The sequence below is a fragment of the Peromyscus californicus genome, unplaced genomic scaffold (assembly GCF_007827085.1).
Source record: "Peromyscus californicus insignis strain IS unplaced genomic scaffold, ASM782708v3 Scaffold_10__1_contigs__length_136768540, whole genome shotgun sequence".
Classification (NCBI taxonomy): Eukaryota; Metazoa; Chordata; class Mammalia; order Rodentia; family Cricetidae; genus Peromyscus; species Peromyscus californicus.
Genome location: NW_026294391.1, coordinates 134,303,943 through 134,327,981, shown reverse-complemented (window position 1 = coordinate 134,327,981; position 24,039 = coordinate 134,303,943). Strand labels below are relative to the sequence as shown.

The window sequence follows — 24,039 nt, the reverse complement described above, 5'->3', positions numbered from 1 at the left end:
GGAGCGGAAGGCGGAGTCCGGGCAAGGGGTGCCCCACCCCGTTCTCGCCCTACGGCTAGGTTCCACTCCCTCTCTGACCACAGAGACGAGGGACGATCGCGCAGGCTAGAGAAGCGGCCCTAGCCTTCCCGCCAAGGCTCCTCCGATCTCCACCCCTGCGTGTCCGAAGTGTAAGAGGCGCGGCACTGCAGGCACTTCCTCTGAAGATCTAGGCAATGGCCTGCGGCCTGGGGGGGCGGGGCGGGAAACGGCAGTGGGCGGAGCCGTTGGGGACCTCACAGGGCTTGTAGGTGTGGCCCAACGCGCGTTTCCGGTTTCCGGCCGCGGGCTAAGGGGCGGTCTCGAGCGGTGGTGAGAGTTTGGTAGTTGCGGTTGGGCGTGCGTGTTGTCTGAAACTCGGTAAGCTGGGTCCACGGGCATGGCTGGCTCCCGGACCACAGAGGTTCCCCCAGCCCCTTCATGAGGGCGGAAACTGATCCCAGAAAGACTGGGGATTCTGGGAAATGTCGGGATTCCGGCCGACTTGGGAGTCTAGGGCAGGGGCCGGTAGAGGGATGTTGGAGTGGCATGTGGAGCGGTGCTCCAGGGGCACGAGGGCGGGGCCCAGTGATGAGGTCCTACCCGAGAGAGCTGTTCAGGTAGGCCTAGCTCCTCGAAGGCCACCTGGCACGATGGAACTGGGTGGCATTGTGGCGTACTAAGGCTGTTAGGAGGTTGGTCCCTTTGGCTTCGGGAGAGACTTTTTGGTTCTGGAACTTTCTCCAGGTAAGGCTTCGAGGTGTTCTGTGGAGACCTGCATTTGCTTTTGGCCTGGATTCCTGCCCTCTAGGAGTCGCTCTTGTGGGCCTTTTGAGGGTACGTTAATGCTTCACACTTTATGTATCCGCAGGAGCAGTCAGAAGGCCTGTTTAGTTCCCAAAAAGCAGCTTCAGCGGGAGGCTGCTGGGTTATCTGTCCCTCCCAGGTGTTAGGGGAGGAATGGGCCTCCTTGCTTGTTCAGGAGCCGAGGCAGTGGCGTTTGCAGAAGGTGCACATATGAACATTTGTAGTCCCAGGCCCATTGTAGCAGTGACTGAAAGACATGTAGCTCCTGCAGAGGCTTCTGGTCTGGGAAGGGAGTCTGAGGGGTGCTCCTGTTTATGTACTGTTCTTATGAGAAATATTTTCTTAGTTAAACAGGTCTAAGGAGTCCCTTGGACCCCCCTCCCCCGCCCCCAAAGAATCATCAACAAAGGTACCTTGTCGTGGTAACACACATGCTTGAGGGTCATAAGTAACTATCCCAGTCAAGGCATGTTCTTTGACTGGTTAACATTGGAGGGACTCTAGCAGGCCTCAGCATGGCAGGCTTTGCCCATCTCCCAATCCCTCTTCCTTACTAAAAACGGTTAGATTACATTCTTAAAGCCAGCCACCAAGGTCTGTTCCCTTATTTGGCCACTACCTCTTCCTGAGGCTGACTACCAAGGTCCAGCTATCAAAGTATTGAAGTAATCAAAAGCCCCCTTTTGGGTACCCTAATTAACATGTCCATTCAAAATTAACCGACTCATCCTAACACGGGGTTTCTCTTTTTCCCTTTATAAACTGCCATTTGCCTATGGGCCATGTCTTGTTTCCTCTCTATCCAGAGGCAGTCCTTTGTCCCAGAGGGACAAATACCCATTCTCCCTCGATCTCTGTCTCCTATTCCTTGTCCTTTGTCCCTCTGGGGCAAATGAATCTCCTTTGTGCTGAGAACTTGGTCTTGGGGTGTCTTGGGCTGACTTTACAGTCCCTTTCAAACATCATTGACCAAGTATCCCTATTGGGTTAAGACCTGTTTCAGCTAGGTCTTCAAAAGCTCTGAAGCAGAGTGCTGGAATCTGTTGTGAAGAGTAGCAACCCCAGCCTCTCCAGGGTCCTTGAACTAGATGTCAGTGGCTGCCCAGATCACATGGTTCCTTCTTTTCCCTCTGACCTACCAGGAAACAAGCTCCCGTTTCTCTGTTGGAAACCTTTAAGTCACAGGATGAGTCTGCAGTGGACTGCCGTTGCCACCTTCCTCTATGCAGAGGTCTTTGCTGTGTTGCTTCTCTGCATTCCCTTCATTTCTCCCAAAAGGTATGGCTAGTAGAGCAATAAGACAAGCATATGGGGAGGGTGCCTATCTAACCCTGAACCTTATAGTTTCTGTGTGCAGAGTTGGTGGACCCTGAAATTAGGGCTAAACGGAAACAAGTAAAACCTGTCTTAGATGAGGGTGGCAGCAGTGGGTTTTTTGTTTTTTGTTTTTTTAAATCCTGCACACTGTTTTGCTTTGTCACCTCTTCAGTTCCTTTCCTGTGCATCTGGTCTTTGCAAAGGAAGATCTAGCTTCAGTTTTGTGAATAAGAGTCTCTTGCCTATTCTTAGGCCTCAGGGCTGTGGGGGATGGTTGTGTAGAAATCAGAATACTTGCACCACTGGCTTACATTGTTGATTTGCTGACTTTTGTCCTCCTAACTAGCTCTTACTGGCATTGCTTAGCAGCCTCATGAGCATTACTCAGCCTATGAAAGATGAAGCCATATTCCCTTTTAACAAACAGGATTTGCTAAAAGTTAATTAGGTACTAATTTTTAAATTATACATAGTACATCAACACACTATTTAAATTAAGATGTCATAAAATCACCACAGTTAATAATACCCAAGGAATTATTCTTGCCAAAACCCACATTGGCATCCAATTTACAGGAAATACAGAGACCAAAATACTGGTGGGACTGTAGGCTTGGATGCTTTCTAGGACAACTTTGTTCCAACACTCAGGAGGTGAAGGCAGGATCAGTTCAAGGTCTATTTTGGCTACATAACAAATTTGAAGCTCGCCATGAGACCTTCCCTGTCTGAAAATGATAAGGGCTAGGGAGATGGCTTGTCAGTAAAGTGCTTATTGTACAAATATGAGGATCTGAGTTTGATCACTACCACCCATGTGAAAGCTGGACAGGGTGACACACTCCTGTAATATAGTGCTTTAGAGGCAAAGACTAGGAGGATCCTAGTCAGTCTAGCAGAATCAGTAAGCTCTGGGTTTAGTGAGACCTTTGAAAAAAAATAAAGTGGAGAATGATTAGAGAAGACATCTACCTAAGGCCCCCACACTCATGTGCATGGACCAGAACACATGTGTATCCACATATAGATACAAACACATAGAAAAAAGTGAAAAAGGAGAAGGAAGCAGGGACTAAGACCAACTTAAAACACTAAGTGCAAATTCAGAACCATGCCATGTCATGTTTCTAGCAAACCAACTGTTGATTTTTAACTCTGCATCTGATGATGAAGGTGGTTTGATGACAGGGTCTCAGTATGTAGACTTGGGACTTGCAATGTAGACCAGTCTGGCCTCGAACTCAGAGATCCACCTGCCTCTGCCTCCCAAGTGCTGGGATTAAAGGCGTGTGCCACCATGATCATCCTGGCTTGCTGATTTTTAACAGTATGGAACGCCTTCTGAAGGCTTTTTAAAACCATATCTTGAATATTTGTTCTTGAAAATGGAGAGTCTTTTTATAACCTAGGGTGGTAAGAGTCTAGACAAAAAAATGATTGTTACATAGTAGAAAGACAAAAGGAAGCCAGACATAGTGGCACACTTCTTTAATTCCAGCACAGGGAGGCAGAGGCAGGTGGATCTCTGAGTTCAAGACCAGCCTGGTCTACATAGTGAGTTCCAGGACAGCCAGGGCTACATAATGAGACCCTGTGTCAGAAAAAAAGAAAAGATAAAAAGAAAGACAAAAGGAATAAACTATTTGTGGCAGACACTTCAACTACTACAAAGAAAAGTACAATGAAAAATAAGTTTCTTTTTTCTTTTCTTTTCTTTTCTTTTTTTTTTTTGGTTTTTTGAGACAGGGTTTCTCTGTGTAGCTTTGCGCCTTTCCTGGAACTCACTTGGTAGCCCAGGCTGGCCTTGAACTCACAGAGATCCGCCTGGCTCTGCCTCCCAAGTGCTGGGATTAAAGGTGTGTGCCACCACCACCCGGCTGTAAGTTTCCTTTATTAGAGACTGCCAGTGTTTTAAGACTAATTTTCTAGGTTTTTCTGCAGGTGGACAAACATCTTGGTCATTGGAGAAGAGCACCAAGCTATCTTTCCATTTTGCTCAGGGTTTGGATTACAAAAGTGCGGCTTCTTTAGTGTCTATCTTCATCTCCTTAACAGATGGCAGAAGATTTTCAAATCCCGGCTGGTCGAGTTGGTAGTGACCTATGGCAACACCTTCTTTGTGGTTCTCATCATCATCCTTGTGCTGTTGGTCATTGGTGAGTGAGCTGCAGTAGGGGTTGCTGCTTGACCAGATCCTGTGTCATGGCTTCTAAAGCCCTCTGTCACGTTGGATTGATAGAAAAGTTTTACCTTCTCAGAGACAAACTAATTAAGTGCCTTTTCATTCATCTGTGACGGAGGTGCTATTAGCAAGGCTTTCATTTCAAGAGGTTCCTATAGCAGTCTGTGTGGGCTTATACTCAGTGGCTTTTATATACTCTTATGACCACCTGTGTTTCCAGGGTACTCTAGTTAATTTAAAACTGATGCTGAGAGAACTAACTGGCCTGTGACATTGGTCCAGATAGTGCTGCTTTTTAGTCATGTAGGCAGCAGTGTGGTCTTCTCGCTTGAAGCCTAACATCATCATCTTTTTAAATTTATTTTGTCTTTTACTTTTTGTTTATTTGTCATTGTTATTATTATTTTTTGTTGTTTGAGACAGGGTCTCTCTATGTGGCCTGGGCTGTCCTGGAACTTGCTCTGTAGACCAGGCTGGCCCCAAATTCAGAGATCTGTCTGCCTCTGCCTATGCCTTCAAAGTGCTGAGATTAAAGAGATGTGTGCCTGGCTGCTTTTTGTTTGTTTTGTTTTCTCATCTTAAGAGGCATGACAGGGTTGGAGAGATGGCTCAGCAGTTAAGAACAATGGCTGCTCTTCCATAGGACCCGGGTTCAATTCCCAGCACCCACATGGCAGCTCAACACTGTAACTCTAGTTCCAGAGCATCTGATACTTTCACACAGACATACATGCAGGCAAAACACCAATACACATAAAATCTTTAATAAAAGAAAAATATGAGTTGTTTTTTTCTTTTATTTGAGATATGGTCTTACCCTGTAGTCTAGGCTGGCATTAAACACCTGGCTCAGTCTCTTGAGTGCTGGGGTTACATATATGTACCAACATGCCTGGTGAAACAGGGCTTCCAAGTACAAGACAGACCAATTAAACAGCCTAGCTGGAAATGGGGTTCTGCCTTATCCTATAGTGTAGGTAGAAAACTAGGTGTTTAACAGCATGTCTTAGAGACAGAACTGAGACCTCTTTGCATATGTATAGAAGTAAAGTCTTTCCAGGTCATTCAGTTGTATAGTATTGTAAACTCCAGCATTAATATGCATCATCCACAAGATTTTGAAAGATAAATGGGTCAGAGGGCAGGCTCAGGTCTGTGGCCTTGATAGGTGGTATCAAGATGGAAGGGGAGACAAGCAAGTTGGTGCTTGCCTTTAATCCCAGCACTCAAGAGGTAGGTGCAGGTGGATCTATCTCTGTTTGAAGCCAGTCTGGTCTACATAGAAAGTTCCAGGATAGCCAGGGTTACATAGACCCTGTCTCAAAAAACAAAGATGGAAGGGGAACATTTTACCGTGAGGTGGTAGTGAGCCCATATAGAGACGGAACCAATAAAGCTCTTGTCTGGCTGTTGAATGTTTGTTGTTTTGCTGTAGTGAGCCATCAGTCTGTTCCCTTGCTTGGACTCAATTTTCTTTACTCTGCTGTGAAACATCAAGTCCTGTTTCAGAGATGTGATGCCCACGTAGGCATAGAGTACTCCTTTCTCAAGTTCCTAGCAGAAACATTGCAGGGTACAGTGTGGGTTAGTGTTGTGCATCGCTTCACCCACTCACTGCAGCATTGGGCATTTTCCCTTAATGTTTAGTGATTGATGGGATTTGTTCAGGCAGGACTTCCTCTGAACAGGTCAAATGTGCCCATAGATTTCCAGGCACAGCTGGTGGGTGCCCGCTACTCACATACCTTTTGAAACGCTTTTAGCACGATTCCATGAGGCAGTTTTTTTCACTTACGGTTTGAGTAGCCTCTAGGGTAGGAGCCAATAGGGTGTATGTAGGTCTTGCTTAGAGTTAGCAAGATTCCATGAGGCAGTTTTTTTCACTTATGGTTTGAGTAGCCTCTAGGGTAGGAGCCAATAGGGTGTATGTAGGTCTTGCTTAGAGTTGAACTTCATGAAATGCCAAGCTATAATAGTTAGTGTAGTAGTACTTTTTCATCGGGACCATCAGCCTACAAATAATGAGACTTATTTATTATTAATTATGAAAGCTCAGCCTTAGCTTAGGCTTGTTCCTAACTAGTTCTTATAACTTAACCTATTTATATTAATCTGCATTCTTTTATGTGGCTTGTTACCCCATCTCTGTACCGCCCATCCTGCTTCCTTCATGTCTGGCTGGTTACTCCTCCTTTCTTCTTTCCAGAGTTCTCTCTCTGCCCAGAAGTCCCTTCTATACTCTCCTCCTAGCTATTGGCTGTTCAACGTTTTATATCACCAATCACAGCAATACATCTTCATACAGTATACAAATATCCCACATTTCCCCCTTTTTGTCTAAATAAAAAGGAAAGCTTTTAATGCTAACATAGTAAAACTATTTACAGTAAGAACAATTATCAGGTAAGAATTAGATTCATAATGTCCAGTCTATTTCTATTTGGCATATTCAGAGAAAATACTCTTATTATTTATACTTTCTTTGTGAGTCCAAAGTTTTATACCTAAACCACTTTCTATCGTAACTTGTATTACCATCCTAAAAATCTTTTTAGACCTTAAAACATTTTCTTAGATAAACAAGCTTTAATGTTTTTGAACCTTATAAACTTTACATCTTTTATGTAAGTTTCTTTTCTGAATTTGGTAACAAGGAAAACTGTAGGCAAAGTTTTCTCGTCCCAGCAGCCACTTCCAAATTACTACACTGAGGCTTATATTATTTATAACTGCTTAGCTAGTAGCTGAGGCTTGTTACTAACTAGCTCTTACAACTTAACTCATTTCTATTAATCTATGTGCTTCCCCAAGGCTCATGGCTTTTACCTCTATCTCATTTTGTGTGTCCAACTCGTTTGTTCACTGTGTGTCTGGCTACTCTTCTGACTCCGCACTTCCTTATCCTATTCTCCAGTTTGGCTTTCCTGCCTAACTTTATCCAGTTAAGCTATTGGCCAGTCAGCTTGTTTATTAAACCAATCACAGTGACATATATTCACACAGTGTACAGAAGGATTATTCCACATTTCCCCCTTTTGTCTAAAAAAGGAAAGTTTCAACTTTAACATAATAAAATTATTACAACAAAAACAGTTATCAGGTGAGAATTACAGTTAAAATATCCAGTCTGTTTGTATTTGGCAAAATTGGAGAACATAATCTATTATTTATCTTATCTTGGTGAGTCTGAAGTTTTATACCAAATTTGCTTTCTGTCATAACTAAGGAAAACTGTAAGTTTAACTATTTAGTCTTTAACTCCATCAAAGACCCCAGAAGGGTGAAATGTTACCTAATGACAGGGATATCAGGCTGTCTAGAAAGTCACCCAAAGTTCCTCTGCAATATTGGGGCATCCAACTCTGGCCTACAGGCCTAGCATATCTGACAGACTTTCCTGTGAAGCAGGAGATTTTGAAGGACTGTCTTACCTTGTCATGGCAAAGTTTGGTAGTCGTTTTCTTTTGCATCCTGCTGGTCCAGTTTGGAAAGTATACTGTTAGCAACTGAGGCAAGGGAAGTTTTTTTTGTCCATATGGCTAGCTTTTCCATAAAGAAAACAAACTCCATACAGAGTTTCTTTAATGCCTATTATCTTCATCTTTGAAGTAAATTGGTGTTGGCAGGAGCAGATTATCTCACTGTCATGAGAAGCCTTAGGTTATAAAACATATTAAATGCCATATCCTATAGGTCTTTGACGTTTTTGAAGACCATCTATTTAAATATATTTGTGTATGACCTTGAAAACATACTAACATGACTATAAGTTTGACTATTATAGAAGACTATTAATCTGTATTTCTTAATTATAGATTACATTTTTAAATGAGTTGCATAAACACAATACCCTAAGCAAGAGTAGAAATATACATGCAGTATAACAAAATTAACTTTAAATTTGTATCACTAAACCAAAATCCATACCAGTACAAAATATTTTGAGATAGATTCAATAATCTACCTTTTCCTATATCCCCCCTTTTTTTCTTTTCAGAAAGAGATCCTTGAATCCAGTCTCTTTTGTTCAGTGTTTTTCTGACCATGACCAGTAACAACTTGCAACTAACACCCCCCCCTAAACAATGACAAACATCCACTGAAGAACCAGAAACCACCCACCCCACCTTTTGGGAATGTGGGCATCATGTTCTTTAGACTGCTTCCTGTTGTCTGAGGGCAACAGCATCTTTAGGGGACCTTGAGAAAACTGGGATAATGGTTAAGACCTGGGAGAGCTAGCTGTATTATTTTTGTTTAGTCTTTGTGTGATGGGAAAGTGTAGAGCTTATCTGAAGTCCTGGCTGGAGTAATCTGTGAGGCTGGACCATCTCAGGTAGCAGTTTTGAAGTTGTTTTAGATGTAGAATTTTTAGGAAACTGCAGCAGAGGCATTCTGAAAGGCTAGGATCACCTGGGCTGTTTGTTTTTATTGCTGTCTGTTTTTTCTGAAAACAAACTTTTAAAGATAACATATATATCTGCATTAATACAAGTATGGAGGGGCTGAAGAGATGGCTCAGTGGTTAAGAACACTGGCTGTTCTTCCAGAGGACTTGGGTTCAATTCCCAACACCCACATGGCATTTTACTACTGCCTGTAACTCTACCCCCAGGGCATCTGACACCCTCACACAGACATACATGTAGGCAAAATATTAATGCACATAAAATTAGAAAATAAATCATTAAAAAAAACCACAAGTGTGGAATGTATGGTGTATACAAGTCAGCTAAAGATGATTTTTTGTTTTATGTTTGAGCAAGTAAAAGACATCTGTCAACTTTATAAGTCTGTTTGGACTGCTTAACCAAACCTCTGTCCATGCCATAGGAAAGGATAGCATGTAATACTAAGTCATGAGGACTCAGTAGCCAACAAGATTTATCATGTCTCATCCAGTCTCAGAGCTGTTCCCATGTAAAGAGATCAGTATATATGTCATATGTCCTGTAGTCTTTTTTGTTTTTTTCTTTATGTTTGTAGCCAAGATCCTCAGGAGGTCTCCCCCATCAAATCTGATCTGATCTTTATTAATTTTGAAGAGATCCATTGGTTTTTGTGTGGAAATAAAGGCATAACCTCTCCCAATACAGCGTATTTCCTGACTTCTGTTCTGAAGTTAAGACATCTTTAAAATGTATAGGCTGGTTCAATTCAACAGTTTCTTACACAATCTAACATCTTTCAGCAGCTGTCATTTTGTTCATTAGCATTTAAAAAATTCAGTCAATAAAACACCATACAGGGTCCAGATACCCTGTGTTTTTCCCAACCGTACATGGTTTATTCTTTTTATATTACTTTGCTTTTTAAAGACTTACTATTTTCAAACTATTCTATACCCATTTATTTTCTTCAGCATGTAAACACATTTTAAAGCATACTCTATCTGTTTAGAGATTTTCTTGGTTTGGAACTGACGTTTTGTGCATCTGCAGCGTTTTCTGGCCTCAAAAATCAAATTTTTTTTTTTTAAGATCTATTTATTATTTACTTATTATGTATGCAGTGTTCTACTTGCATGTGTCTTTGCAGGCCAGAAGAGGGCACCAGATCTCATTATAGGTGGCTGGGAATTGAACTCAGGACCTCTGGAAGAGCAGCCAGTGCTCTTAACTACTGAGCCATCTCTCCAGCCTTCAAAAGTCAAATCTTAAAGGGCTAGTCCATCCACTGCATGGTTCTGCACTGGTGCCTGGCTCAAGCACACAGCCAGCAGCTGGTAGCCTTGCCTCTGTATGCTGAGCACGGTGCCACCTGAGAGACTATGGGACTAGGAAACTATGTCTAGCTCCTTGTTTCTTCCTTCCCTTCCCTTCCCTTCCCTTCCCTTCCCTTCCCTTCCCTTCCCTTCCCTTCCCTTCCCTTCCCTTCCCTTTCCCTTCTCTTCCCTTCCCTCCCCTCCCTTCCCCTCCCCTCCCCTCCCCTCCCCTCCCCCCTCCCCTCCTTCCCTCCCTCTCTCTTTCTCTCTTTTTTTAATTATTTTATTTTATTATTTAATTTTATTTATTTATTTATATATTTTTGTATATGAGTGCACTGTCTGTACTCTGGTATGCTAGAAGAGGGCATCAGATCCCATTATAGATGGTTGTGAGCCACCATGTGGTTGCTTGGAATTGAACTCAGGACCTCTGAAAGAACAACCAGTGCTCTTAACCATGGCAGGGCTTCTTGCTAACTGTTCTTACAGCTTAAATTAATCCATTTCTATTAATCTATACCTTGCCACATGGCTCGTGGCTTACCGGCATCTTCACATGCTGTTTGTCATCGTGGCGGCTGGCAGTGTCACTCTGACTCAGCCTTCCACTTCCCAGCTTTATTCTCCTCCTTGTCCCACCTACACTTCCTGCCTAGCCAATGGCCAATCAGTGTTTTATTTATTGACCAATCAGCAACACACTTGACATACAGACCATCCCACAGCACAGGGTACAGAGCCATCTCTCCAGCCCCTTTCTTTCTCTTTCTCCCCTTTTTCTTTCTCTTTCTCCCTCTCTCTCTCTCTCTCTCTTCTCTCTCTCTCTCTCTCTTTCTCCCTTCTCACCTTTCTCTCTCTCTCTTTCTCCCCTCTCTCTCTCTTTCTCTTTCTCCCTTTCTCTCCTCTCTCTCTTTCTCCCTTTCTCTCTCCTTTCTCTCTCTCTCCTTCTCTCCCTTTCTCTCTCTCTCTCTCTTTCTCCCTCTCTCTCTCTTTCTCTTTCTCCCTTTCTCTCTCTCTCTCTTTCTCTCCTTTCTCTCTCTCTCTCTCTCTCTCTTCTCTCCCTCTCTCTCTCTTTCTCCCTTTCTCTCTTTCTCTTTCTCTCCTTTCTCTCTCTCTCTCTTTCTCTCCTTTCTCTCTCTCTTCTTCTCTTCTCCCTCTCTCTCTTTCTTTCCCTCTCTCTCTCTTTCTCTTTCTCCCTCTCTCTCTCTTTCTCTTTCTCCCTCTCTCTCTCTTTCTCTTTCTCCCTTTCTCTCTTCTTTCCCTTTCTCCCTTTCTCTCTCTTTCTCCCTTTCTCTCTCTCTTTCTCTCTCTTTCTCTTTCTCCCTTTCTCTCTCTTTCTCTTTCTCCCTTTCTCTCTCTCTTTCTCTTTCTCCCTTTCTCTCTCTCTTTCTCCCTTTCTCTTTCTCTCTCTCTTTCTCCTCCTTCTCACTCTCTCCCTCTTCTCTCTCTCTTTCTCTCTCTCTCTCCCCTCTTCTCTCTCTCTTTCTCTCTTCTCTCTTCTCTCTCCTTCCCTTTCTCTCTCTCTTCTCTCCTTTCTCTCTTTCTCTCTCTTTCTCTCTCTCTCTCTCCCTTTCTCTCTCTTCTCTCTCTCTCTCCCTTTCCCTCTCTCTCTCTCTCTCTTCTCTCTTCTCTCCCTTTCCTCTCTTTCTCTTTTTTCTTTCTTTCTCTCTTTCTCTCTTGGAAACTATGTCTAGCTCCTTGACCAGAACTTTTCTTTTTTCTTTCTTTTCTTTTCTTTTTATTTTATTCTCTCCTCTCCCCCGCCCTCTCTCTGTACGACTCATCTGTACTACTCATTCTGCTTCCTCCATGTCTAGCTGGTGACTCTGCCTTTCTTCTTCCCAGAGTTCTCTCTTCCTGGAAGTCCTTTCTATACTCTCCTCCTAGTTATTGGCCTTTCAGCTTTTTATTACACCAATCACAGCAATACATCTTCACACAGGGTACAAATATCCCACAGTAAGTTAGTTTGTTGTTGTTGTATGGTCCCTGTCTCCCAAACCCCCTCCCCCCAGACAGGGTTTCTCTTTATAGCTCTCACTGTCCTGGAACTCCCCCCTGTAGACCAGGCTGGCCTTGAACTCAAAGAGATCTGCCTACCTCTGCCTCCTGAGTGTTGGCATTAATGGCATACACCACTACCTGGCACTTTTTTTTTCTAAAGTAAATTTGTGTGCTTGCTTTTGAGTTTGGGGTAGAGCCAAGAATTGTAGCGGCAAGGCACAATTGGGATTATTCCATCAGTCTTGCTCTGTCCCCTAACTAAAGCCATGAAAGTCTTTGATTTCCTAGTACAGCGTAGTGGGCCAGAGAGATCTATGTAGAAGATACTAGTTGACACAAACTTGATTGTTTTTGTAGATCAGGGATCTGCAGATGTCTGCGTGGGGATTCTAGGGAAATATGGCTCTGATGACTGGTGACTTCCTCCTTTAATGCTATGAAGCATAATCTAGGGGGTGTGAAGATGGCTTAGTGCCATACTGTGCAGGTGTAAGAACCTGATTTCAAATTCCCAGAACCCACATAAAAGTCAGATGCTGAATGTGAGTGTCTACAGTCCCAGAACTTCTATAGGGAGATGGGAAATAAGAGTTGAAGAATCCCTGGCAGTTTGCAAGTCCTGTCTCAAACAAGGTGGAACACAAGGATTAACATCTGAGGTTGTCTTATTACTTCCACAGATGTTCTGAGACACACTTGTGTTTATATTCACACACAAATACACATATGCACACACAAATACACATGTATACACAAAGATGATTTAAAAATTAAAAAAACGTAACCTAGAAAAGTCTACATACCTTCTACAGATAGAGGTGCTGGTTGATAGCAATACTATGAAGATAGTGGGCATAACCAGTTAGAGCCCTCCTCACGTGGAGGGACCTAGATTAGATCTTTTTGAGAGAGTTGGAGGTAAAGAGGTTACGTTCTGCTGCTGTCCTTGGTTATGTTGATAGTATACAATTTTTCTTATTCCTGGTTTCCTCTTTGTTGTTTGCCAAGGTAGTCCTTGGAATGATGGGATTCCTAAATATAAGTAACAATGTAAAAATGTTTTTAGCTTGTTTTCTAATTATAAAAATAATGAATATTTTTAAATGCAAAAATTAAACACTTAACAATCCCTTGTAACACATATTAAATAGTTAATCATCATGAATACTTTATGTGTTGAAATATTTACAACCTGGAGTCATGTACATTTTCTTTGTGCTTTTTCCACTTACATGCTGTACTTTAGACATCTTTTGATAGCAATTGCATTCTTTTTAAAGAATGCATCATATTCTCCCATAATGATACCACTTTATAGGCATCCTTGCATTTGTATACAAAAGATTCTGTGGGATAAATTCATAGAGGTAGAATTACTGAACCTGAGGGTATGAATGTTTTTTATTTTCTACCAGGTGTGTTATACCAGTTTATGATCCTACTGTCAGCACTTGAGAGTGCTTGCTTCATGGCACAGATTTAATGCAAAGATACTAGGAGGGCAGGCACATTTTGTAATGCAAGATGGGCTTGAAAACCAAGTAGTCTCAAACTACAAACTACAAACTGAACAGACAATATCTTGCCTGTCTTACATAGAGGTGTGTTAAGAGCCTCCTTCAGATAGATTTTTTTTGTTTTGTTTTTAGTCATTCGTTTGAGACAGGGTCTCATCCTGTAGCCCTGGCTAGCTATGACTTGTGACCCTCATGTCTCAGTCTTTCAAATAGGTATATACCACCATGTTCAGCTCTTCAGGTAGATTTTTATGTGCTGACTTCAAAAAATGTCCCCCCTTTTTTTGGTGGTGGTGGTGGGAGACAGTGTGTAATTGTATGTACCCTTGGCTGACCTAGAACTCACTCTGTAGACCAGCCTGGCCTCAAACTCAGAGATCTTCCTGCCTCTGCCTCCCAAGTGCTGGGATTAAAGGTGTATGCCACCAAGCCCTGCTAAAATTCTTTTTTGAGGTAAGTGGTGGGGGAGATTAGTAGATAATACTAAGGTTCCATGTCTGCATTACAGACCAAAGATTCTGAGGACGTATATTATTAAACCAGAGCACTGTGTATCTGACAATGGCTCTTGTGGGAGCAGAGGCTGTTCACTCACTCAGCAGTATAGTTTTTGCTATGTGCCCTGTGTTAAACTCTAAGGGATATAGAGGAAAAGGCTTTTCAGTTTGTAGTCTGCTGTGAGGAAGATGGACAGGAAACACAGATTGAAGATAATTTCAGTGACAAATGTATGTTATAAAGATAACATAGGGTGATGTGACCAAATGACGTTAAAACTGATAGCTGTGTATTTACACATATGGATATCCTGCTATAGGTGATTGTATTAGAGATTTCTTCTTTTTACAATTTTGCTGTTTGAATTTTTGATGGACATGAATTCCTCTTTTAAAAAGCCTTTAATTACAGTTTATTGGTGGTAGGAGACACATGCATGCAACAGTGTGTATGTGGAGGTCAGAGGACAACTGGCAAGAGTCGGTTCTGTCCTTTTACCATGTGTGTCCTGGGGATTGAATTCAAGTGGTCAGGCTTAGTGGCAAGTACCCTTACCCACAGAGCCATTTTGTTAGCCCATGAAGTTCTTTTTAATTAAGTAAAACATAATAATGCTCACTGTTGCCAATGCCTCCTGGACAGGTTTTGTGAGCTTTCTACCAACAGGACCCCTGACTGATCAGTTAAGTGGCTGGCAGTCCAACTTGAGAGAAAACGACAAACTGAGGTTGGAAGTATCATGGGAAAGGGAATCTATCTCCATTGCCAGCAATGCCTCAACCCTGAATAGCATCTTGAAGTGTAATACAAGCTCGTGATCTAACTAGAGTAGGGTGGGTTTGGTTTGTAAAAAGTTAAAAGGAGGTCTAAGGTTGAGAACTTTTGATAAAACCTCCCACAAAGGTTGTGTATAGAATTAGTACTTGGATTTGAAGGAAAGGAGTCTTGCTACCTGTTTTCCTTGTCAAATGGCCATCTCTGTTCTCCCAAAGATGCTGTACGTGAGATCCGGAAATATGATGATGTGACAGAAAAGGTGAACCTCCAGAACAATCCAGGTGCCATGGAGCACTTCCACATGAAGCTTTTCCGTGCTCAGAGGAATCTCTATATTGCTGGCTTTTCCTTGCTGCTGTCCTTGTGAGTAGGGAGGGGTCAGGGACTTGTGGAAGAAGCCGTGGGCTAACCAAGAGTATAGAGCTGTGTAGTTTGGCCTTCTCCTGTGGCTTTAATTCCTCATTGTGTGTCCTTGTTTGTGTTTGATAAACCACATAATTGCCTCCTGACCTCCAGAGGCAGCATGGAGATTGGGAAGGGTTGAACAAATTCCAGAAAACCTTCTCTCTTTTTCTTTTTTTTTTTTTTTGAGACACTCTTACTGAGTATCACCTACTATCCTGGAACTCACTATGTAAGCAAGACTGGCCTTGAACTTAATTAAGATCTATCTTACTACATTTTGTAGTAGGTCAGATGTATTACCATTTTATGCTTTGTTTGCTTGTCGATTGAAGTAAGTGGCAAAGCTTTCTCTCTGGGAAAGATCTTTGGAGCCCATCTCATAAGGGACTTACTGGTTTGGGGCCTTTTGTATATGGGGTACTGAGTTGTGTAGAGTGGGCAGAAGTAACATGAATGGGTTGAGACTGACCCTGTCCTCGGGGCCTTCCCTAGTGTAAATTTGTATCCAGATCATATTGTAATCTATGGTGTCTTGAGTATTTTTGGTCATTTCTTACAAGACTGAAAGCCTTGACCAAGCCTGCAAGGGTGCCTAATTGGGTAAGATTAGATGAGGTGAAAATGCCTATTAGTGTCTAGAGCCCTGTTTTCTGCCCCTGGTTTCACCCATGGACTTTAATCTAAGGGCCCAGCGGAGAACTAGACAGACACGCTCAGGTTAGGGCAGGTAAAAACGTATTAAAAGGATATCAATAATAGGCTGGGAATATAGCTCAGTAGTAAAGGATTTGCCTGGTATGTGCAAGACCCTGGATTTGATCCCTAGCATTATTCAAACACAATAAAATCATACCTAAAATGTTGGTTGCTCTGTTGTTCAAGGCCAAGTGTCTTAGTGTATTTGTTCTGTGGTAATAAGTGCATTTCTCACTGTTCTAGAGGCTGGGGCATCTGAAATCAATGCATGGAGAGGCTTGGTGTCTAGTGAGGGCTGCTTTCTGCTTCTGAAATGATACCTTGATGCTGTATTTGTATTCTCTGGAGGGGAGGAACACTGTTCTCACATGCTGACAGCATAAAAAGCCCAAGTTAGTTTCCTGTGGACCTTTATAAGACACTAATTCATTTATGAGGGCAGAGCCTTCAAAGCTTAATGATTTCCCAATAGGCCCTACTCTAACTCTTAGTATTATCACAATGGAGATTAAGATAAACACATGAATTTGGGGGTCCATTCAGACAGTGCTACTGTGTTAGTGTGTGGATTCTCATGCTAGGTTTGAAGATAGTCATTCTCACCTGGCTTTAGGCCCGAAGACTCAAAATTTAGTGTTTAAGGGATTTTTACCCTCTTAATCACCTGGCATGTTGTGCTTTAGTAGGCATTAATATTCTACCTGTCCAGATTTTAGCTTTCCAGAAAACAGCCAGTCATGATCTTGGATTTTTCTGGATCCAAGTTGAGGAGAGTGAAATATGGAGGCAAGTGAGGATGTGTGTGTGTCTGTCTGTGTCTACTTTGTATCTTTTTAGTGTTTTAGTGTGCTGAGTCATCATTGTATGTTTGTACAATCTAGGGCTCTACAAATGCAAAGCACATTATGCTTTGCTACTACCTTCACTTTCAGCTCTTAAGACATTTTTAAGACTATATATATGTTTATGTGCATGTGAGTGTTTAATATTTTTGTGGTACCAGGCCTTGAACCCAGGGCCTCTTGCATACTAGGCACATATTCTACTACTGAACTATATCCTTTGCTTTACTTAAAATTTTTCTGATTAGATTTATTTTTATTTTATGTGTATAAATGTTTTGCTGTAGCATGAATCTTAAAGGGTCTTATTAATAAAAACAAACCTGAGGCCAGTTATTGGGGTGAATGCTGGAAGATCAGAGAGACAGAACAGGCCACAGCTTCCTCACCTCGCCAATTCCTCAGCTGATCCTGTTTCCTCAGACTGGAAGCTTCTGTGTCCTCATCCAAATAGATCTCAGCTGAACTGCTGCTCTAAAGCCTAAAAGCTTAACCAGGCTCTAGTTCCTGGTTCTCACGCCTTAAATACCTTTCTGCCTCCTGCCATCACTTCCTGGGATTAAAGGCATGAGTCACCATGCCTGGCTGTTACCAGTGTGGCCTTGAACTCACAGAGATCTAGGTGGATCTCTGCCTCTGGAATGCTAGGATTAAAGGTGTGAGTGCCACCATTTTCTGGCCTTTATATCTAGTGGCTGTTCTGTTCTCTGACCCCAGATAAGTTTATTAGAGTGCACAATATTTTGGGGAACACAATACCACCACATTTTACCTGTGTGCATGTATGTGCACTACATGTTGCCTGTTAGATCCTCTAGTATTGGGGTTATGGGTGGTTGTGAGACACTGTATAGGTGCTTGGAATTATATTCATGTCCCCTGCAAGAGTAACAAGTACTCTTATCCACTGAGCCATCTCTCCAGACCTCTTTGCTTTAAGATTTGAAATGGGGTCTTATCAAGTTGCCTGGGCTGTTTTTCAAATTTACCATTCCTTTTTAGCCTCCTGAGTTACTGGTATTATTAAATATGTGAGCCTGCTTCGCTTGAAGTAGTATGTTTGATCATCTTCAAGCTTAGCATCTTCAAATTTAGGAAAGTCAGGAAATGAGAATGCTGAGAGAAGTTGGCATATACCCTAGATATATAGAGTTTTTAAAAAAATATGATGGGAATGGGGCTGGGGGTGTAGCTCAGTGGCAGAGTGCCTAGTGTGTTCAAGGCCCTAGGTGACATCCTTAATGTGCACACACACATATACACAGAGTAAGGAGAGTGAAAACTTGCTGTTCTGCACGGGGAAATGAGAAGAACTGCAGGAAAAGTAGGCTTTACATGGCTTTGTTAAGTAAGGAGATGGAGGACAGATTGAAACCCCCAGTATATAAGGCTCTACCAGAATGCCAAGCTTCTCCAAATAATTAACTTTGCTTAAACATGATGAAATTTTATTCAGAAACTATAAGATCATCTAGAAATGGAATTGCTACTGATCCTTAAGGAACTCCAGAGAAGGATAAATGCTTCCCAATTACCAAGTAGAGAGGGTGAATGGGGAAATGACTAGAATGGGAAGATTTTATTTAGACCTGAAGTCATATTCTAGAGAGGTGGTGTGCTTTTGAGAAAGGGGGTCTGAATTACTGGAGAGTTCTGTAAGTCTTATCCCTTCTTTCTATAGATCAAACATAAGATTCTCAGTATTTGCCAGGTTGAAATGTTAGGGGAGATTTGCTCATGTTGATTGTTCTGAGACCACCACCAATGGAGCTGACTTCTGTTTGGAGGGTAAAGTCCACATTCAGCTGCCTGGAATGGGCCATGAGTTCTCTGGCCAGACTAAGAGGAGAAAGAGAAGCACACAGAAAAGGAAGAGGCAGGGCCAAGGGGTTGCGCTCACTTAGATGAAGGAAGTAGACTCTCAGGTTTATTCCTTAATATTTATCCCCAAGTTTTATTTTCCAATAAACGATAAAATATCCCAATACTGAAAGTTCTCAGGGACCCAATGCTAAAGTGTGGGCAGGGTGATGGCCTAACCAGTGTACTTAGGTATAGTTGCTACTATGCAGATCAATGCCATTTAGATAGAGGCCACATGAGGCTTTTGCCCACCCTTGGCCTATTCCATGCAGATGAGGCTGTGGTGAGCAGATATGGCAAGAAGTAGACACTAACAGAAATAGCAAATAGATGAATGACCTTTCAGAATCCCAGCTGTCTAGATTGCCTCACTAATTGGGCTGGCTGGAATGTGAGACTTGAATTTGTAATGGGAAGACATTTATAAATGGGCATGTAAGGTTCATCAAGGACAAAGAACACTGAGGTAAACAGGAACACAAAGACTTGGGGAATAGACCTTGTTGCAGCTTAGTTGAATTAGTGGCAAAAGCTCATAGGCAGGGAAGGAGCCTGTAGTTTAGTTTAGTACTCAGCATTTAAAACAAAACAAACCAAATGAGCAGGGGCTGGGCGGTGGTGATACAGGCCTTAAATCCCAGCACTCAGGAGGCAGAGGCAGACAGATCTCTGCATTCCAGGCCAGCCTGGTTTACAGAGCAAGTTCTAGGACAACCATGGCAGTTACACAGAGAAACCCTGTTCTAAAAAAACTAAAATAAAACAAAAAATGATTAACAGTTAAGAGCACTTTTTTTTTTTACAGATGCCCTAGGATAGGAGGTTTGATTCCCACCACACACGTGATGGCTTCACATCCATTTATAACCAATTCCAGGGAATCTGACACCCCACCCTCCCCCTCCTCCTCTACCAAGACAGGGTCTCACTGTGTAGCTCTGGCTATCCTGGAACTCATATATACATCAGACTGGTTTCATACTCACAGGGATCAGGCCTGCCTTTGCATCCTAAATGCTGGGATTAAAGTTATACACCACCACGCCTGACTCTTATTTATTTACTGGCCCACCTATTTATTTGTTTATGAATATGTATGTATGTATTTATATGTATATGTGTGTCTTATCTGCATGTGTGTTTCTGTATTATGTGCATACCTGGTTATAGAAAATTGTAAGCTACCATGTGGGTGCTGATTATTGAGCCCTGGGCCTCTAGAAGAACAGGCAGTACTCTTAACCACTGGGCCAACCACTGAACCATCCCTCCAGCCTGATGCCCTCTTTTGACCTCTGTGGGCACCAGTCATGCACATTGTACTTATACATATAAGCAAGCAAAACACTCATATATAAGTAAAATAAACTTTAAATAATGAAAGGGAAAGGTACACAAAAGTAAAAAAACAGTGTATCTTTATGGGGCATGAATATAGCTTGCAGTACAGGCCATTGCTCTGGGTGAGATATTGGAGGGGGGGCTGAGAAGTTAATGTAAAGGACTACCATGCTATAAACTTTATAAATACTGCACATGTAGGCTGCTTTTGTTTTAAATTTAACTTTTGATTTTTTTTTTGGTTTTTTGAGACAGGGTTTTGTTAAGATAAAAAAATAGTTTATTGAATCTACTTTTAAAAGGCAACTACTAAGCCGGGCGGTGGTGGCGCATGCCTTTAATCCCAGCACTCAGGAGGCAGAGGCAGGTGGATCTCTGAGTTCGAGGCCAGCCTGGGCTACAGAGTGAGTTCCAGGAAAGGCGCAAAGCTACACAGAGAAACCCTGTCTCGAAAAACCAAAAAAAAAAAAAAAAAAAAAAGGCAACTACTAGTTTTAAATATTTTACATTGGATTGGATATGTTAAGATAAAAGAGTAGGGGGCTGGAGAGATGGCTCAGAGGTTAAGAGCACCGACTGCTCTTCCAGAGGTTCTGAGTTCAATTCCCAGCAACCACATGGTGGCTCACAACCATCTGTAATGAGATCTGGTGCCCTCTTCTGGCCTGCAGGGATGTGTGTGGGCAGAACATTGTATACACAATAACTAAATAAATAAATCTTTAAAAAAAAGATAAAAGAGTAGATTATTGAATCTACTTTTAGAAAGCAACTACTAGTTTTAAATACTTTACATTGGATTGGATTTTTGTATATTGTATACAAATTATGTATATTGATACAGATTTGAGATTGATTTTGCCAGAAAATACTGCATATATATTTCTAATCTTGTTCAAGGTATTCTACCTTATACAGTTCATTTAACAATGTAATGCAAATTGCTAGTCCTTGAAAGTTATTACCAACTATTTAAGATATAAAGAAATGAAAGTTAGTAGTTGGTTATTACAGTTGAACTTGTAGTCATATTAGGTATGTTTTCAAGGTCAAACAGATATATTTTAGATAGGTCATCTTCAAACACTTCAGAGATCTACAGAATATGGCATTTAAGATGTTTTAAGAACATAGATTTTTTTTTTCTTTTTTCTTTTTAATGACAATGAGACATGTCTTCTCCTGGCAGCACCAATCTATTTCAGAGAAGATGATGGGCATTGAAAAAACTCCATATGGAGTTAACTTTCACTGTGGCAAAAGTTAGCCACTGGGCAAGAAAATGCCCTCGCATCAACTGCTGACAGTATGCTGTCCAAAATGGATGAGCAGGACACAAAACAAAGGACTGCCGATCCTTGCCAAGACAAGGTAGGAAGGCTCTTTAGAAAATCCTGCTTCACAGATGTGTCTGTCAGATATGCCAGGCCTGTAGGTCTAAGATGATGCCCCAACATTGCAGAGAAACATCAGGTGACTGTCCAGGCAGCCAAGCTGTTTCTGTCATTCCTCACATTTCTTGCAAGTTGCTTGTTTGTACTTCCTGTTTTACTAGGTAATGTTATTTCCTTCTTGGGTCTCTGAGGGAGTTGAAGACTAGATAGTTATAGTTTTCCTTGTTAACAAATTCAGAAAAGAAACTCACTACAGAGGTGTAAAATGTATAAGTTTGAAAGACATCAGAAGATATTTTTCAGTTGGTAATACAAGCTAGGGTAGAATGTGAATTAGGTACAACATTTTGGACTCAGCAAAATAGGATGAATAATAGAGTTTTTTGTCTGAATCTGTCAAATGTTAATGGACTGGACATCGTTAATGTAATTCTTGACTATATATATTGTATATAGTTTTTTTTATATTAGCTATAAACTTTATTTTAGACAAAAGGGGGAAATGTGGTGATATTTGTACACTCCAGTAAAACTTATCTGGGGATCAGAGATCAGAGTCAGTCACCAAATTAGATATAGAGGTCAGATATGGTGGCACACACCTTTAATCCTATCACTCAGGAGGCAGGAATCTGTCTGGATCTCTGAGTTCAAGGCTACACTGGGAATAGAGCCAGGCATGGTGGCACATACCTTTAATCCCATCACTAGTTAACCATAGAGGTCTGGAGGTCAGTCAGACAGACAGGAAGTGATAGAGCTGGGTGGAAAGAGGAAATGATGTAGCTGGACAGAGAGAGGAAGTAAGATGGCAGGGCACAGAAAGGTATATAGGCGTGAGTATACAGGAAGTAGTTTTCTCTTGGGCTGAGGATTTCCTAGGGTAAGAACTTGTGGCTTGGCTTGTTCTATTCCTCTGATCTCTCAGTTTTCACCCGAATATCTGTCTGGCTCCAGGTTTTTTATTAATAAGACCTTTTAAGATTTGCCTTACAGGTTCTGTGTAACAGTCCTGGCTGTCCTTGAACTCACTTTATAGACCAAGCTGGCCTTGAACTCATAGAGAGCTGCCTGCATTTGCTCTTGAGTGCTGGGATTAAAGGAGTACACCACCACATCCCAGCTAACTTTTGATTTTTTTAATAGCACAGTATAAGCATAAACTCATTGGATGGTTGCACAAAAACATTGTAATTATTCAATAAGGTTTTTTTGTTTACATTTTGAACTTTTTGTTAAAACCAAGACACAAACAAAATCAGCCCAGGGCTATGTAAGGTCAGAATCATCAGAATTGCCACTTTCCACCTCTGTATCTTGTCCTACTGCAAGGTCTCCAGGGGCAGTAACACATGTGGAGCTGTCCTCTCCTGTGAGGACAATATATTCTCAAGGATCTACTTAAGTCTCTTCTTTTTTTTTTTTTTTTGAGACAGGGTTTCTCTGTGTAGCCCTAGCTGTCCTGGAACTCACTCTGTAGCCCAGGCTGGTCTCAAACTCACAGAGATCTGCCTGCCTCTGCCTCCCGAGTGCTGAGACTAAAGCGTGCGACACCACTTAAGCCTCTTCTTGAGAAAGTGTTACTTTGTTGAGAAATATGTTCATTGTGACTTCGTTTGTGTGTTTCATCATATATTTGCTTATAAAGCAAATTATACACACTGAATTGTAGTTGGAGTTTTCCTGCCTGGCCCACAGTCAGGACAAATCTCTGCCACCCGCCAGTCCCACAGCCACTCAGACCCGACCAAGTAAACACAGAGACTTATACTGGTTACAAACTGTATGGCCGTGGCAGGCTTCTTGCTAACTGTTCTTACAGCTTAAATTAATCCATTTCCATTAATCTATACCTTGCCACATGGCTCGTGGCTTACCGGCATCTTCACATGCTGTTTGACATCGTGGCGGCTGGCAGTGTCTCTCTGACTCAGCCTTCCACTTCCCAGCTTTATTCTCCTCCTTGTCCCGCCTACACTTCCTGCCTAGCCAATGGCCAATCAGTGTTTTATTTATTAACTAATTAGCAACACATTTGCCATACAGAACATTCCACAGCACTTCCCCCTTTTTTGTTTTTCAAAAGGAAGGTTTTAACCTTAACAAAGTAAAATTACATACAATTTGGGAATTTGGGCGTAGCTTCTCTTACTACTTCCTGCTGGAGGGGGGCGATGTATCTTATGGGGAAACAAAGAAAATTTTAGGATTATGGAACAGTCCATGAGGGTGTATCGTCTGAGCCAGTTGCCTTCAAACCATTCTGGATGTTGGATCATCTGGGCCATGGTGTCATCGGAGACCTTTCAGGGGGTCTTGGCTGGTCAAACCTGATGTGTCTTAATCTGGAACAAATCCATAGCCTCTGGCTTTCTGTGGAAACAAAAGCAGAGTCTCCTTTCCAAAGTAACATATCCTTATATCCAAATTTTGAAGTCAAGGTACCTTTAAAATATACATTTTGGCATAACTCAACAGCTTTTACAATCAAATATTTTTCTGCAGTTAAAAGTCCCAAAGACAACACAATGCAGATTCTCTGTGTAATATCCATTTTTACGTGGCTTATTTTTTATACTACCTTTACTGTCTCTTTAAAGACTTTATTTTTTAAAACTATGTATTTATTTCTATAACTCTATATATCATCTTTTTTGTCTCTTTCAAGCCT

At 41.8% G+C, this 24,039-nt stretch overlaps 1 protein-coding gene across 4 annotated transcripts in view; it reads left to right on the top strand.

Annotated features, from left to right (window-relative positions):
• The first annotated feature begins 47 nt into the window (after nt 1-47).
• Bcap31 (B cell receptor associated protein 31) overlaps nt 48-24,039 on the top strand; it is a 42,414-nt gene continuing 18,422 nt past the window's right edge. Inside the window, exons 1-5 of one of the 4 annotated variants that reach the window (XM_052741836.1) lie at nt 48-170; nt 766-855; nt 1,968-2,103; nt 4,198-4,298; nt 15,043-15,190. In XM_052741836.1, the coding sequence (XP_052597796.1) occupies nt 2,012-2,103; nt 4,198-4,298; nt 15,043-15,190 (341 nt within the window). In that variant the 5' untranslated portion in view covers nt 48-170; nt 766-855; nt 1,968-2,011. Of the gene's footprint in view, nt 171-285; nt 400-765; nt 856-1,967; nt 2,104-4,197; nt 4,299-15,042; nt 15,191-24,039 lie in introns of those variants that run through there. The other 3 variants (XM_052741825.1, XM_052741817.1, XM_052741807.1) reach the window with 3 other exon arrangements.